This window comes from Manihot esculenta, chromosome 4, assembly GCF_001659605.2.
Source record: "Manihot esculenta cultivar AM560-2 chromosome 4, M.esculenta_v8, whole genome shotgun sequence".
In the NCBI taxonomy this organism is placed as follows: Eukaryota; Viridiplantae; Streptophyta; class Magnoliopsida; order Malpighiales; family Euphorbiaceae; genus Manihot; species Manihot esculenta.
In genome coordinates, this window is record NC_035164.2 from 9423106 (window position 1) to 9437098 (window position 13993).

General features: G+C 31.8%; 1 protein-coding gene across 2 annotated transcripts; it reads right to left on the minus strand.

The window, feature by feature from the left end:
* Positions 1 to 4356: 4356 nt before the first annotated feature.
* Positions 4357 to 13497, minus strand: LOC110613986 (THO complex subunit 3). 2 transcript variants are annotated; one of them, XM_021755429.2, is made up of 11 exons: positions 13060 to 13496; positions 12879 to 12974; positions 11553 to 11682; positions 10130 to 10221; positions 9898 to 9966; positions 6731 to 6788; positions 6533 to 6632; positions 6332 to 6418; positions 6114 to 6192; positions 5865 to 5997; positions 4357 to 4566 (listed from the first exon to the last, which is right to left on the minus strand). In XM_021755429.2, exons 1-11 carry the CDS (start codon positions 13120 to 13122, stop codon positions 4532 to 4534), a joined length of 942 nt encoding a protein of 313 aa, XP_021611121.1. In that variant the 5' UTR covers positions 13123 to 13496; the 3' UTR covers positions 4357 to 4531. The 2 variants fall into 2 exon arrangements, with proteins under 2 accessions (XP_021611121.1, XP_043812028.1); XM_043956093.1 differs by having other exon boundaries at positions 4489 to 5443; positions 13060 to 13497.
* Positions 13498 to 13993: the final 496 nt, after the last annotated feature.

A 13993-nucleotide genomic window follows, 5' to 3' on the forward strand; every position in this document is an offset into this window, starting at 1 on the left:
CTTCACCTCTTCCACCCTGACCACTACCACCATCATCATCATCACTAGAACTAGATAATATAAAAGAATCTTTAAGTTCAGCATCACCACCGCCTCCAATATTATGTCCATGAGTTGGAGCATTAACTTGTTGTGATTGTGATGGAGCAACCTCATCCTCCTCTAGCCAAGGATTTTCTTCACCATCAAGCACAAAATTTTCTCTTTCCTCCAACCAAGGATGATCATCTTCTTTGAAAATGTAATCCAAATTAATTGGATTATAATTCTTTTCTAACTCATGCTGACTCTTTTTGCTCAAATTCCTCAACTTCAGCCGCATATTGTAGTGAACAAAGACGAATGCATACAATTTTTGATACTGTAATCTATTCCTCGTCTTTGTATATATAAATAAAAAAGTGCTCCAATTCTTTCACAATTAGATGCAGAAGTGGTTTGACTCAACACTTACTGCAATTTTTTGTAGTTCAGAAGCACTTTCACCATAATGTATCCACTATTCAGCTGCATTAAAACATATAATAATTTTAATAATATAGGTTATTTTCTCAAATATTTGATTTTATATTTTAGAACATTAAAAATATAACACAATGTGTAAATCTTATATTTTTACCTGATTTAGTGAATTTAATGGCTTTTTATACTAAGGCGGACCCAAAACTCTCCATTTTATATTTATAGAGTTTGTGTCTACACCGATAAAAAAAAAAATTATTTGCTTTATTATACATATACATACTAAAATTATTTATTAAAATTATTCAAGTTAGGTATATATTATATACTTACTTGGTTCAATGCATGGTCTTGATTTACCAAATCACTCTCTAGCATTTGAATAACATTTTTAAAGTCCGCCATGATTTTACTATCATTTCCAATATCGTGTGGACTATACTAATATAGAGAATTCAAAAAATATCTTGCAAATCATAAAAATATTATTAAAATTTATAATATATAGAAATTATTAAAGTATTAAGTATTAAGTTTATGTGCTTCTTACCATACTGCATGCAAATCATGATATAATTGAAAATTTCAACGAGCATTAATAATTTTCCAGTAGTCTATGTAACTTCTGAAATTTTGTTTAATTGTCAATTTTGCTTGTTCCATTGCTTTATATATAAATCTCATTGTTGGTTTTTCGTCACCATCCACTAATCTCAACATTTTAAGCAATGACTCTTGAATTTTCATAATTTGCTCGGCTTTCTCCCAAAAATTTCTTCCCTCTCTATCCAAGCTAAGAACAATTTTCTTAGTTTCATAAGCTGGTCCACTAATAGTCTGACCATATTTACTTCCTATCCATTGCTTGGATTCAAACATATTTCTTAACTCAGTTCTACATCGAAGAAAACTCTCCAATGCAATAAAATTAGTTACAAATCTAGTAATTCTGAGACGAATTATATTTCGAACATCACTGAATTTATTCTCTATCCAAGCTAAGAACAATTTTCTTAGTTTCATAAGCTGGTCCACTAATAGTCTGACCATATTTACTTCCTATCCATTGCTTGGATTCAAACATATTTCTTAACTCAGTTCTACATCGAAGAAGACTCTCCAATGCAATAAAATTAGTTACAAATCTAATAATTCTGAGACGAATTATATTTCGAACATCACTGAATTTATTTATGTAATTTACCACCAAATTATGATTGTAAATAAATTGGGTGATAACTTTTTCTTGCTTAATGACGGCCTTTATATTCTTTCTCTTTCCAAAATCTTCTGAAATTAAATCAATACAATGTGCACTACATGCTCTTCAATACAAATTTGGAAACTTCTCTATCAACTTTTTGCCACCAGATTTAATAACAGCTTCATTATCAGTCACTACTTGGACAATTTTGCATAGGCCAATTTCTTCGACCACCTCCTTCATGATCTTAAATAATATTCTCCAGCTTTTCGTTCAACATTGCTTGCATCTATGGATTTATGGAACACTATTCCACGAGGAGAATATACTAGAAAATTAATTATACTCATTCTGGTTGGTCCGCTCCATTCATCACACATAATGGTAACTCCTCTCTCGTTCCACATGCCCTCAAATAAAGCAATATATTTCTTCATTTCTTTGTATTCATTTTTAAATATACTTCAGAGATCTCATATGCTGAAGGTGGTGATACATTAGGTCCCACTTCAGCGGCCTTTCTGAGTAATGATTTTGTCCATAATAACTCAACCACACTAAAAAGTAATCAGTTGTGAATAACAAAATTACCAAAGGTTTTAAGCAATTTTTCTTTCTGCGACTTAAGCCATTTGGTTTTAATTTTTTGTTGTTTCACACTTTTGTTCTTTTCTAATTCAATTTCAGCTGCTGCTAATCTAGAAACAGATCTTGATATTTGCTCGACAAATCTTGATGCTTCTCTACCTCTCTCACGAACGGTCACTGAACGACTAATTCCCGAGTGAGGAGGAGCTTGATGGCTATTCCCACCACTTTCATAATGAGAAACTCTCCTTCTATAAACATTTTCATTAAACTACCGCATACTTTCGCGTCTCGCAATTTCTAATTCAATATCTTCTTCGTCTGAATTTGAAGTACCCTCAACTTCTGTCATCTTCATGATTTCATCTTCCAGCTCCCTTGCCCTCTTTGCTTTATCCCTGTTTGCAGCTTCAAAACCCCTCAATATATTTCTCATGTCTTTTTTTTACTTGCGTAGAAACTTTTTAACAACCAACAACTTGCCTTGGTATATTTATCAAATGCTGCTTCAAGCGAGTTATTCCCCTAATTATTTTTTTACCATAAAAATTACAGGTCATTTCTCCTTTTTTTTCCTGTAGAAGTGGTAAAATTTCATTTAATATCTTGACTTGGTTTATCAAATCCATATTTTCAGATTATCAAATAATATACTATAAAATAAAAAATATATTATCAAATTAATATGCAAATTAACTTAAATTCAAATTAATGTACAAACAAAAAATATATGATAATAAAGTACACTTATATGCTGTAACTTGTAAATTATAATTTGTAAAATTTATGAAATTAAAAAAAACATTTAAAGGTATAATTAAAATTAAATTATATAACTTAATAATAAGTACAGATATATCAAATAAACATAAAATTCATAAATTTTAAATATTATATACAGTAACTTACCTCAATTAATACCACCAGAATGATCGTTTAGGGCAGATGCTTGAGTAGAAATTTAAGTACATATTATACAGACTGCTCTTAAAAATTTAAGAAAAATATAGTAGTTTATGATTCTGGTCGTTTAGGGCAGATGCTTGAGTAGAAATTTAAGTACATATTATACAGACTGCTCTTAAAAATTTAAGAAAAATATAGTAGTTTATGATTTCAAAATGTGAAGGAAACTGGAAATAAATATGGATTATGGAAGAAAAAAACTATAGAAGACGAAGAACTCTCTTTGTGGTGCTGGAGGCTGAAGGAGATGGAAAGGAAAAGTGTTGGAGAGACTCCAAAGAGTGCTGGATGGAAGGAGTAAAGAGAGATTAAGACTAAAGATAAAAAAATACAGAAGAGTAAAAAGAAGAAATAAAAACTAGAGGTTGAGAAATCATTTCTGTATTTTCATGTAACAATGCTGAAACTATTGGATAAATTACAACTTTTTTCTGTCGTTACTTATCATCCATAACAGCCACAACAAGCTTTTCAACTTGTAAACAACATCTGTTACGATACATAACGTCTATTATTTGAAACCATGGTTCTTAGTGAAACCATGGTTCTTAGTGAAGATCCAAAACATAAATTAAATTCAATTTGATATGCTTCAAATATTTTGACAATTTTTCAATTCGAGAATTAAAAAATTACGGAGCCATTAGTAGTTTTGTTTGATATATCAAAATTAGTATCTCAAACTAGATTGACATTTAATTTTATAGAAAAAGAAAAAGCATAATAAAATTGGAGAAAAAAATATACACAATTCAGAATTTCAATTTATTATATCATAATACTGGAATGCAATTCGAGAATCCAAAAACTGTGGAGCTATTAGTAGTTTTACTTTATTTATATATCAAAATTAGTATCTCAGACTAGATTGACAATTTAGTAGTTTTATTTTATTTATATATCAAAATTAGTATCTCAGACTAGATTGACAATTTATTTTATAGAAAAGGAAAAAGCATAATACAATTGGAGAAAAAAAAAATACACAATTCAGAATTTCAATTTATTATATCATAATCCTGGAATGCAAAAAAGTCAAAAAAAAAAAAAAAAGAAAGAAAAAGAAAACCTGCAACAGGTATTAACTAATACAGAAATGCATATTTCACGAACAAAGATAAAATGCAATAAGGACATAATTCAAAACCAAAAGATAAATAAATAAATATTTCATGAAACAAGATCAAATATAAAGAGGGCACAATTAAAGAAAACAATTTAAGGCAAATCCTTACCACCTTAAGACTTAAAATTTTTTTTTTAATGTACCAAAATTCCGATATTCCAACATAATACCGCCCGAAGCATAATTTAGGCACTCTCAAAGCCAAATATTCGAAAAACACCTGTCACAAAAAAACATACAAAAAATATTTAATAAAAGCATAAGGAACTTATAACAAGTTTAAATTGCTTTAGAACACAATATTCTACTGTTCAAATTTTTGAAAGAATTCAATTCAATTAACTTTTTCTTTGTCAATTATTTTATTTGAAATAAAATAATTCAATTCTCTTTAATTTAAAAAAATAATTTTAAAATAAATATAAAACATACAAGATCATGTAAAAATTCATTTAAATTTTTATTGAAAAAATTACTATAAAATACTTGAGTTCTAATAAAATTTATTAGTTGATCCTTGTAATTTTTAACTCCAATTAAAATATCCCTCGTGTTTTTAAAATACAGCTATTACATCCTTCTATTAACAGCCGTTAAGATATTCCGTTAAACACACATAAAAAACCTTAAATACCCTCACCTAATCCTTAAATGCAGAAACCATCCTCATTCTCCCTCCTTTTGATCCTCTCATCCAATCTAAAATAAAAATATTTTCCTGGTCCTCTCATCCCACATCGGGTTGGGATCAATGGGCACTAGGGTCGATGGCGAAGGTCAATGGCGAAGACGCTGCGATGCTAGGGTCGACGGACGCTGCAATGCTAAGGTCCGTCTAAGGTCGACGGACGCTGCAATGCTGGAGTCAATGAAGCTTGCGATGATGAGGACGTTGAAACACGAGAGTGAGCTGCGATTCTACATTTGAGTCTTTTTGTGCTTTGTTCTAAGTGCAACGACGTCGACGATAAAAGGGGTAGATGAATCCGTTGAGGATGCGAGAGTAGCGGATAGACAAAGCTTTTTCATCCAACTGTAATCTACTACCATTCATCGTGCCAAAACTTGAAACTTCAATTCCTTAAAGATGTTGGCTTCTGGGTTTGATAAACTGAGTGATATTAATTTTCTTGAATAAATTTGATTTTGATGGATGAATTATATTAATTTTTGAAATGAATCTGGATTTAAAGGATGAATGAATCTGTTTTTGATACAATTAATTTGGTTTTGATTGAGGAATGAATCTGGGAATCAAAAGTAAATTTGCAAGGGTATTAAAGTTAATTTTGTAAGTTGTAAATATTTTCTCTCCTCTGACTGTTAAATTTCCCTTTTGACTATTAGAATTATTAACAGAAGGATGTAATAGTTACATTTTGAAAATACGAGGAAAATTTTAATTAGGTTTAAGAATTATAAGGACTAATTAATGAATTTCATTAAAACCTAGATACCCTATAGTAATTTTTCCATTTTTATGAATTATTCCAAATGAAGCCTATGAGATTGCAATACCTTCATCATTCTGATATTTGTTTTTATCATCCCCAGCATATGCAAGTAAATTGTACTTGGGATTCCACTCAACACTGTTCATGGCAGCTCGACATGGGATTTGATGCACCGACCGTCCAGTATGAACATTTGACTATTTCATGAGGCATATTATTCATTCTAGATTAGGCAAAAACAGTCTGCAAACAGAAAATATATCCTAACAAACAAAAACTGAAGATTGGAAAGAGATGTTTGAAGAACACTTACTATATCAACAAACAGGTCTTCGCTAGCAGAAGCTATATAATCTCCCGTGTAGTTGAAGCTTATGGTTCTGACAGGCCATCTGAAATTATACAAATGTCATTGTTTTATAGTGTGCAGCTAATGCCAGTGATTTAAGGGGGGAAAAGGACGCAAAAGGGCAATAAATTTTTAGATAGTCCTAAATTCTGCAAGTAATGCAGAGCTACGGTAGAACTTACTCTAGTTTTGTAAACGTCCGGACACAAAGCATCTCTGAAATATCCCAAAGGCTAACTAAGGAATCAGCACTTCCTACGGCAAAATATCTATCAAGGAAAAGATGATCTAACTGTTACATAATTCCATCACATGCTTGCATAGTTTTGACAACACAATTTGAATAGCGTTAAAAAAAAAAATTAGAAAGCTTTGCAGTTCACCTTCCTTTTGGATCTATGGCAATGCAGTAGCAACCAGCTGTATGAGCTACAACTGTGTCAAGTGGTCGAAGAGATGGGTAGGCTAGCACTTCAACAGTACCTGAACATAAGGTAAATGATATATTCAAGAATTTAAGCACATGATGTTGCTAATGCAACATATCAGCAACACAAGAAAAACTGCTCGGAACATTATACCATTCCCAGTTGTCAAAAGGAACATCTCTCCTGTCATATTCCAAGCAATCTCATTTACCTGAACAAAGAAGAAAGCAACTGAGGAGCTAATATGTCTAGGCCAATTAATTTCAAGTTAAATGAACATCATCATGCATAAGATACAAGTGCTATGATGGTTTCCTACATCCAATCTATGTTTCCAAGGATCAACTAAGAATTTATACAAATGATAAAAGCATTTCATGTGAACTTCAAGGGACAAATTTCACCCATTGTCCTTGAACTTAAAGCACTGTCTGTAACAAAGCCATCCATGACTTTCAATCTGTAATCTAAAACTCCCTTCAAAATTAATTTAGGGAACTATAAAAAGCCCTTCTAACCTACCTATTCTCAGTTTGAAGAGCTGATGTGGCATTATTTTTTTTCTTTAAAAAAATTAAAATTATTTAAATTCCCTTAAATAAAGTGAACCTTTTCTCCACCATGCTCTTCTCACTCTCCTCTCTCTTTTTCTTCCCCACCCCCTAATCTCTCTGTCTCTGCCACCTAATCCAAACCCTCTATTCTCCTTTATTTCCCTCTTCTTTCTCCATATACCTTTTCTTCTCCTCACTAATCCATTAGTTTTCCATCAGTTTCTTGAGGAAAGGAAAAAAAATATGGCACTGGCACAACACAATCACTAATTCACACATCATCCCTCCACTGACATGATGGTTTGTGAGCCAGAATCCCATTCATTCAATAAAATATCTCCATGGCCATGAGAACCAGAAATTAGTGTTTGTCCCATCTGTCCCAGCAACTTATCCCACCATAGATAAACTCTCATTGAATATTGGCTCACCAAGATATGGATCACCTCCATATACATTGACAGGTCCATTTGGGATATGGTGAATAGAGATTGATCAAGGATCATGAGTAATTTGAAGTTAGTGATATTTTCTTCCAATGTAGGGAAGACTTAGGGTCTGGATCTGTGGGCCCACTTTTCATCATGGTGTTTTGAGGACTTACTCTCTCATAGTCTGCCTTCATGAGAAGATGATCAACTTTGATTTGTTTGTTTCTATTTGCTAAGATCTATTTATGCTTTATATATTCTCATGATTGGAAAATTGACTATGAAACTTGGCTGGAGGTTGATTCCTGGAGCCATGATATTGAGTTAAAGAGGAGAACTGAGAATATACAGGGAAGATTGAGCTAAATCTGGAGCTATCATGGCGAGGCATATTTCGAGTAGAGAAGACTGTGAAATCTGAGATGGCGGATCAACACCACCAGTGAGAGAGCATTATAATTTAAATCACCTCCTGCAACTTGAATATGGAGGAAGAAAGAAGTGCAAATAGAGTAAATTCTTTAGTAGTTCTCTTTTGAATTAATTAGAGCCAGGCCTTCTCTTGGCCAGTTGAATTTGTGTTGATTTCATTGATTCAGTTGATAGTTCAATTACTAAAATTTATTCTAAAAATTTGTAGGAATTTGTTAATTAATTGCATATTTTGTTAAATTTATTCAAGGGTTAAAGTCTTAGAAAAAAATTGTTTAGGCTTTGTGATTTTGGTACAAAGGCAGCAGATCCAAAAGGCCCAAAACCATTCAGAGTTATCTAGAAGGCTCAAAGGGTATAACAGAAATTATGATGCAGCAAGGAGCACGTAAGAGGGGCTAGCTAATAATCAGATTACTAATTTTGTGCTGCTTGGCTCAAGTATTTGGCCAGTAATACAAAGATTTACACCTCTCCAGTCTTCTTATACTGTTTGTTTGTTCCTTTCTCTACCAGATTTTCATTTTGTTCAAAGATCTTTGAATAATTTTAGAGAGACGAACAGAGTCGGTGGAAGAGTAAAGAAGGTGACAAACACAGAGAATAGAGGGGGAAAGAGATGGACAGAGATAGTCTCAAGTAGAGAAGGGCAATAGGTGCAGTTGGTTAGACGAAAAGACATTTTCCCTCTTTTTTATTAAATCCTGCCACATCACTAGACTAACAAGGAAACTAGTTATAATAGGTTAGAAGAGCTTTTATGTTCACTAAATTAATGTCAAGAGATGTTTATATATTACAGATTATAGTTCAAGGACTGTGCAGTTACAGAGCCCTAAATTTAAGTACAATAAGGTGCAAAAGAAATAGTACTAGATAAGCATCCTAAATAAGCCAATTGATATTAATAATATAAAGCATTTAGGATTCTAGCATCAATGCTTTTGAAATCAAAATAGTATAACTAAAAGATATACTCTTAAATTGTATTCCAAATTTCCTACTAAATAGAAATTATTCCAAATAAAAAGAGAAAATGCTCATCATTAAGAGTAATATAGTCTTATTCATTGTGACAAAAGAAATGTAATGTTGTATCTTGTCAATCTAACCACTTTCTTCCCTTAATTGCAAATTGCAAATAGTCAATATATATATATACCATCAATTCATACAAGCTAGGTAAATGAGCAACATTTTCTTCCATAAAAATTAAGCAACAAGCAATGTAGAACATCCAATTAAGAGAAGCACCGAAACAAGATATAGAAACAAAGAGGCACGCAGAAAAAAGAAAGAAAGAAATAATAACCATGAAAATAAAAATAAAAGAGTGATGATTCAAAATTTTAATTAAATTCTGAAAAAGAGAGGCGATGAAAACAAATGGAAATGGGAAAGTCAAATCAAGACAAATAGCTAGTACGAATTTAACATATAGAAATGTCCCCTCACAAAAAATAGTTAATATGAAACTAAAATAGGAAAATCAACTGATACTAAAAGGATTATTTAGGAACTAATCAACCACATTCCAAAATCAAAGGAATTTTAGATTTGTGCTGACAATCATAATTCGTCTCTTTCTTATAACGAGCTTTAATCTTGTATACAATACTTTAAAATGTATACTTCGTGTATGTATGTGTAGATATGTAGAAGTCAACCTCTAATAGATACTTGAGAGGATTACTGTAGAGGCATGCCTAGGCACGTGCCTACACAAAAGGCATTCACCTGTTGAAAGTCACCCGCCTTTCAAGGGGTGAGGCACTGAGGGCCTCTTAAGCCTTGGACTCAAGGTGTGCCTTAAAAAAATGTTCACACCCAAAATTTAACAGACTTTCCTTGCATTGAATGTAAAGGGAAAACAAATATTGTGAGTTTTGAACTCAAGAAATACCTCATAGTTGAACTTGCGCTTATGAATTGGCTTAAATTTGCGAACATCCAGTATCGTCAGTTCATCATCCTATGGTAGAGTAAACAACAGAATGACAACAATGGCTTATTAGTTTGCTGCAAGAATTGCTAACAACCAAAGAATCCTACAGAAACTGATGATCATATCCATAATGTAAATATATAACATTGTATGAGTAAAAGGAAAAAAGATCTTCCCAACATGGGCATACCCGGTTCCCGACAGCTATATGGGTTCCATCAGGTCTATATGTAATGTTTATATTCTCCCCACTAAGTTCTGCCTGCTGAGAGCATTTTCCACCTGCAGAACACAAACCATACTGATTTAACTTCCTTTTGATGATAAAGAAGGGGCTTAGTAGCTCTATGACTCCTAGAATTATGATGATACAGTCTAGAACCAGTAGGCTTTATCTGGGAACATGTACAGTGCTTTCTTTTTGTTCTCTTCTTCCTTTTTTTTTCTTCTTAAACCAAGTAAAATCATTTTATAGATAGGAAACATGAGTACCATCCATATTCAACAACATCTGAAGATGTTTAGGAGGATTGGTAGTTCGTCCTAGAAGACAAACAACCTAATGCTAACCAATCAGCACACGTATAGCCTCTACTAATATTCCAACATGTTTCTAATATCACTAACTAAAGCATAAATCTACAGTAGGGCACTCGATGATCCCTATCTTGGACACACTGATATAGTTGGAGCCAATCCATTTCAAAACAGATGGGAAACTAGCCTTTATCACCAAAGAAATGGCTATCTTAAGCACCAGACTCTGCTGTCAAAGGCAGCTGATATAAGAAGAAAAACTCCACCATCAACAATTTTTAGGCTTTCTAATACATAAGAAAGTCACTCTCTCTCTCTCTCTCTCTCTCTGTCTCTCTCTCTCTCTCTCGATTTTGAAAAATACACTAAAACATCAATAATTTTAGCCATTAAGAGTTTTATTATTTAGTCCCTGTACTTTTAAAAAACTTATTAGTTGATCTCTTGGATTTTTAAAAGTCTAATAATTAGACCCTCCGTACAAAGGGCATTTTAGACATTTTTGCAATACTAAATAGTTAAAATTAACGGATAGATAAATTACTAAACATTTTAAAACATCAGGGATGTTTTCATGTATTTTTCAAAATAGAGGGACCAACTAATGAATTTTCTCATAACATAGGAACTAAATAGTAAATTTCCTAATATAACATTCAGGTTTGAAATCCCCTCCACCAAGCACACATCAAGTAACATCAATTTCTTAAAATCTATCTGCACATCATACAGCTCAAATCCCTGTTTGATTTGCTCCCATATTTACCTGTTTCTAAAACCCAATTGCTTAAATATATTATTGCACCTTATACATTTCAAATCAATGTAAAACCAGCACTATAATCCAACTTGCAGCTGTCCTAGTCCTGAATAGTTCACTCAATTTACTTCTTTCAAGCATCTCCACATTGACCTTCTACCTAGTAAGAAATATCTTTGCACTTTAATCATAAATAACAACCAAAATACTGATTGAAGATGTGAGAATCCTTAAATTTTTGTAAGAATTAACACCTGAATTTCACATTTTCATACAATCTAATCAAAGATGAATCTAGAACACAGCATTGACTTACTACGAGCATCCCATAGACGAACTGTCTTGTCACCTGAAGCAGTTGCTATCAGATCAGTGTGCTTCGGGTCCCAACAAAGCTGATCCACACTATCAGTATGGCCCTTCAATTCAATGTCTTTGGTTTTACCCTACAAGCACATGCTAATAATGATTAACAGAACTTTCCATAATCAAATAACAGATTGGGTGTAACATAAGGAGTCAAAACAATAAAAATAGATCAATATATTAAGAAAAAAAAAAAGCACAATGAACTCAGCGGAATGAAGAAAACTATAACAAAGTAAGGTTACATTTGGATAGCTAATATTTTGCAACTGAAAAGACCGTGGCTCAAACAAGGTTATATACCTAGGTTTGCTTTAGCCAGTCAGTGAATTGACAATTAAACTTATGAACCTAGACGATTGTTCAAGCATGATCCTAAAAACTAAAAAGCATATTTCAAATACGCTGTAATCTCTATGAGTTAACCTGGACAATTTTTGCTCTCCTCTTAATACATATAAATCCGTATTCATGAAGTTTAAACAAAGATATCAAATTATAAAATCCTTGAATTTATGAACATCTCTAAAATCTACAAAAATTTATACTTCTCCAATTTCCTAGTGAGTGTAGAAACATTAACTAGGATACAAGCTGCTTTGAGAACAGTATACATAGTTTCCTACTACTAGATCAATATTCAATTTGAAATGAGCACAGAGCATGCCGTACATGTGCTAAGAAATATTAAAGATTTAAAAAACTTATAAACAATTGATCAGAATTTGGATCACGATTCAGTGTAGACAGTTTATTTAAATATAATGGCTATCATCTATTTTAGAGAAATAACATGTAAATGTTTCTCAAACCCATGATTCAAGAACCCCGTAATCGTTCATCCCAAAATCTCATACTCATTGTGATCACAAGCTTTTAGAATCAAGTTGCTCAAAATATAGGAGCAAATTAATGAAGGAAAAAAAGCTATGCTGTACTGAGATTTTAGACTCTCAAATCAATACAAAACCCTAGACAACTTAACTAGAAAGATTACTATGCCCATCAGTAAGAAAAATATACAACTAACAAGATTCAAAAGTGACCCAATTAGCAACACGAGGAAACTTCCACTCTAACCCTCAAAAAATTCAGCATAGTAAATTTAAATCCACATACATTGAAGAGCTATTCCAACTTCAAATTTTAAAAGTAAAATATTCCACTTTGCACAAAGCCAAAATCCTCAAAACAAAGGTTTACCTTTAACCAATAATAATAATAAAGAAACTAACACTATAGCACAAACAAGAGAATGAGATTTAGACAAACTTACATGGCCGTGAGGCTCAATGAGCCAAACACGAGCTGTTTGGTCAACAGAACCAGAAGCAAGCTTCGTGCCGGTACAATTCCAAGCTACCGAGTGCACCTACCAAATAAAATAATAAAAATATGAAGTGTAAGAAACGATAAGGAAAGAAAGCTAGGTTTTTTTTTTCTGAATTGAAAGAAACCTTCTTCTTGTGACCTTGATACTCTCTGCTATGCAGATTCTTAAACGGTATCGTTTCGTCCATTTCTGCGAATCCCTTGAAATTCCTTGGATTTCCAGGTGAGATAGACTGCGGTAAAGGGTTGCTTAATGTCCAGAGCTGTCAGGGAAGCCTCCAGCCTATTTGAACAGCGAAGGAAAGACCAATAGTGGATTACACGGCGCACTTTCAAGCTTTTGGGTTTTTGTTTTCTTTCAATCTTTCGGTAGTTTTCCAGAGAAACAGGGGTGCGTAAGGGTTTACCAACAACTGAAGGAAAGTTGGTCGGTCCACCGGCAGTTCACTTGAGCTCGGCCGGCAAACAGTCAGCTCCTACTTTCCCCTCTTTTGCTCTCTCTCGTTTCACAAGGCAGACCTTGATTTCGATAAGTGAAAATTATTACTCAGTCCCTTGCTTGCATGTAGAAAACATTAATACCCTATTATTTTAAATATATTTAAGGTAAATTTTAAATTGTAGTATGATTAACAGGAGGATCTTATATTTTTAAAATTTAAAATTTAAAATTTTTTATAATTAATTTATTTAAATTGAAAATACTTTTATTTATTTTTATTAATAAAAGTATAAAATATTTTTATTATTCTTTTAAATTATTAAATTATACTTAAAATTTTAAATTTTAATATAATTAATAAATTAATTTTTATATTTTTAAAATTACATACGTAAAAGTTTCTTTATAATTCATTTATTCTCATTTATTATAATTTAAACATTTTAATTTTTTATTTTTTATTTTTTATTTTTTATTTTTTATTTTTTATTTAAAATAATATTTAAGTTCTATTAACATTTATTTATAATATTTCATTTAATTAATTTTTAACATTTTTTTATTTTTAAATTTCATTCATTAAAATACTTAAATATTTATAATTTTAAAAATTTTAT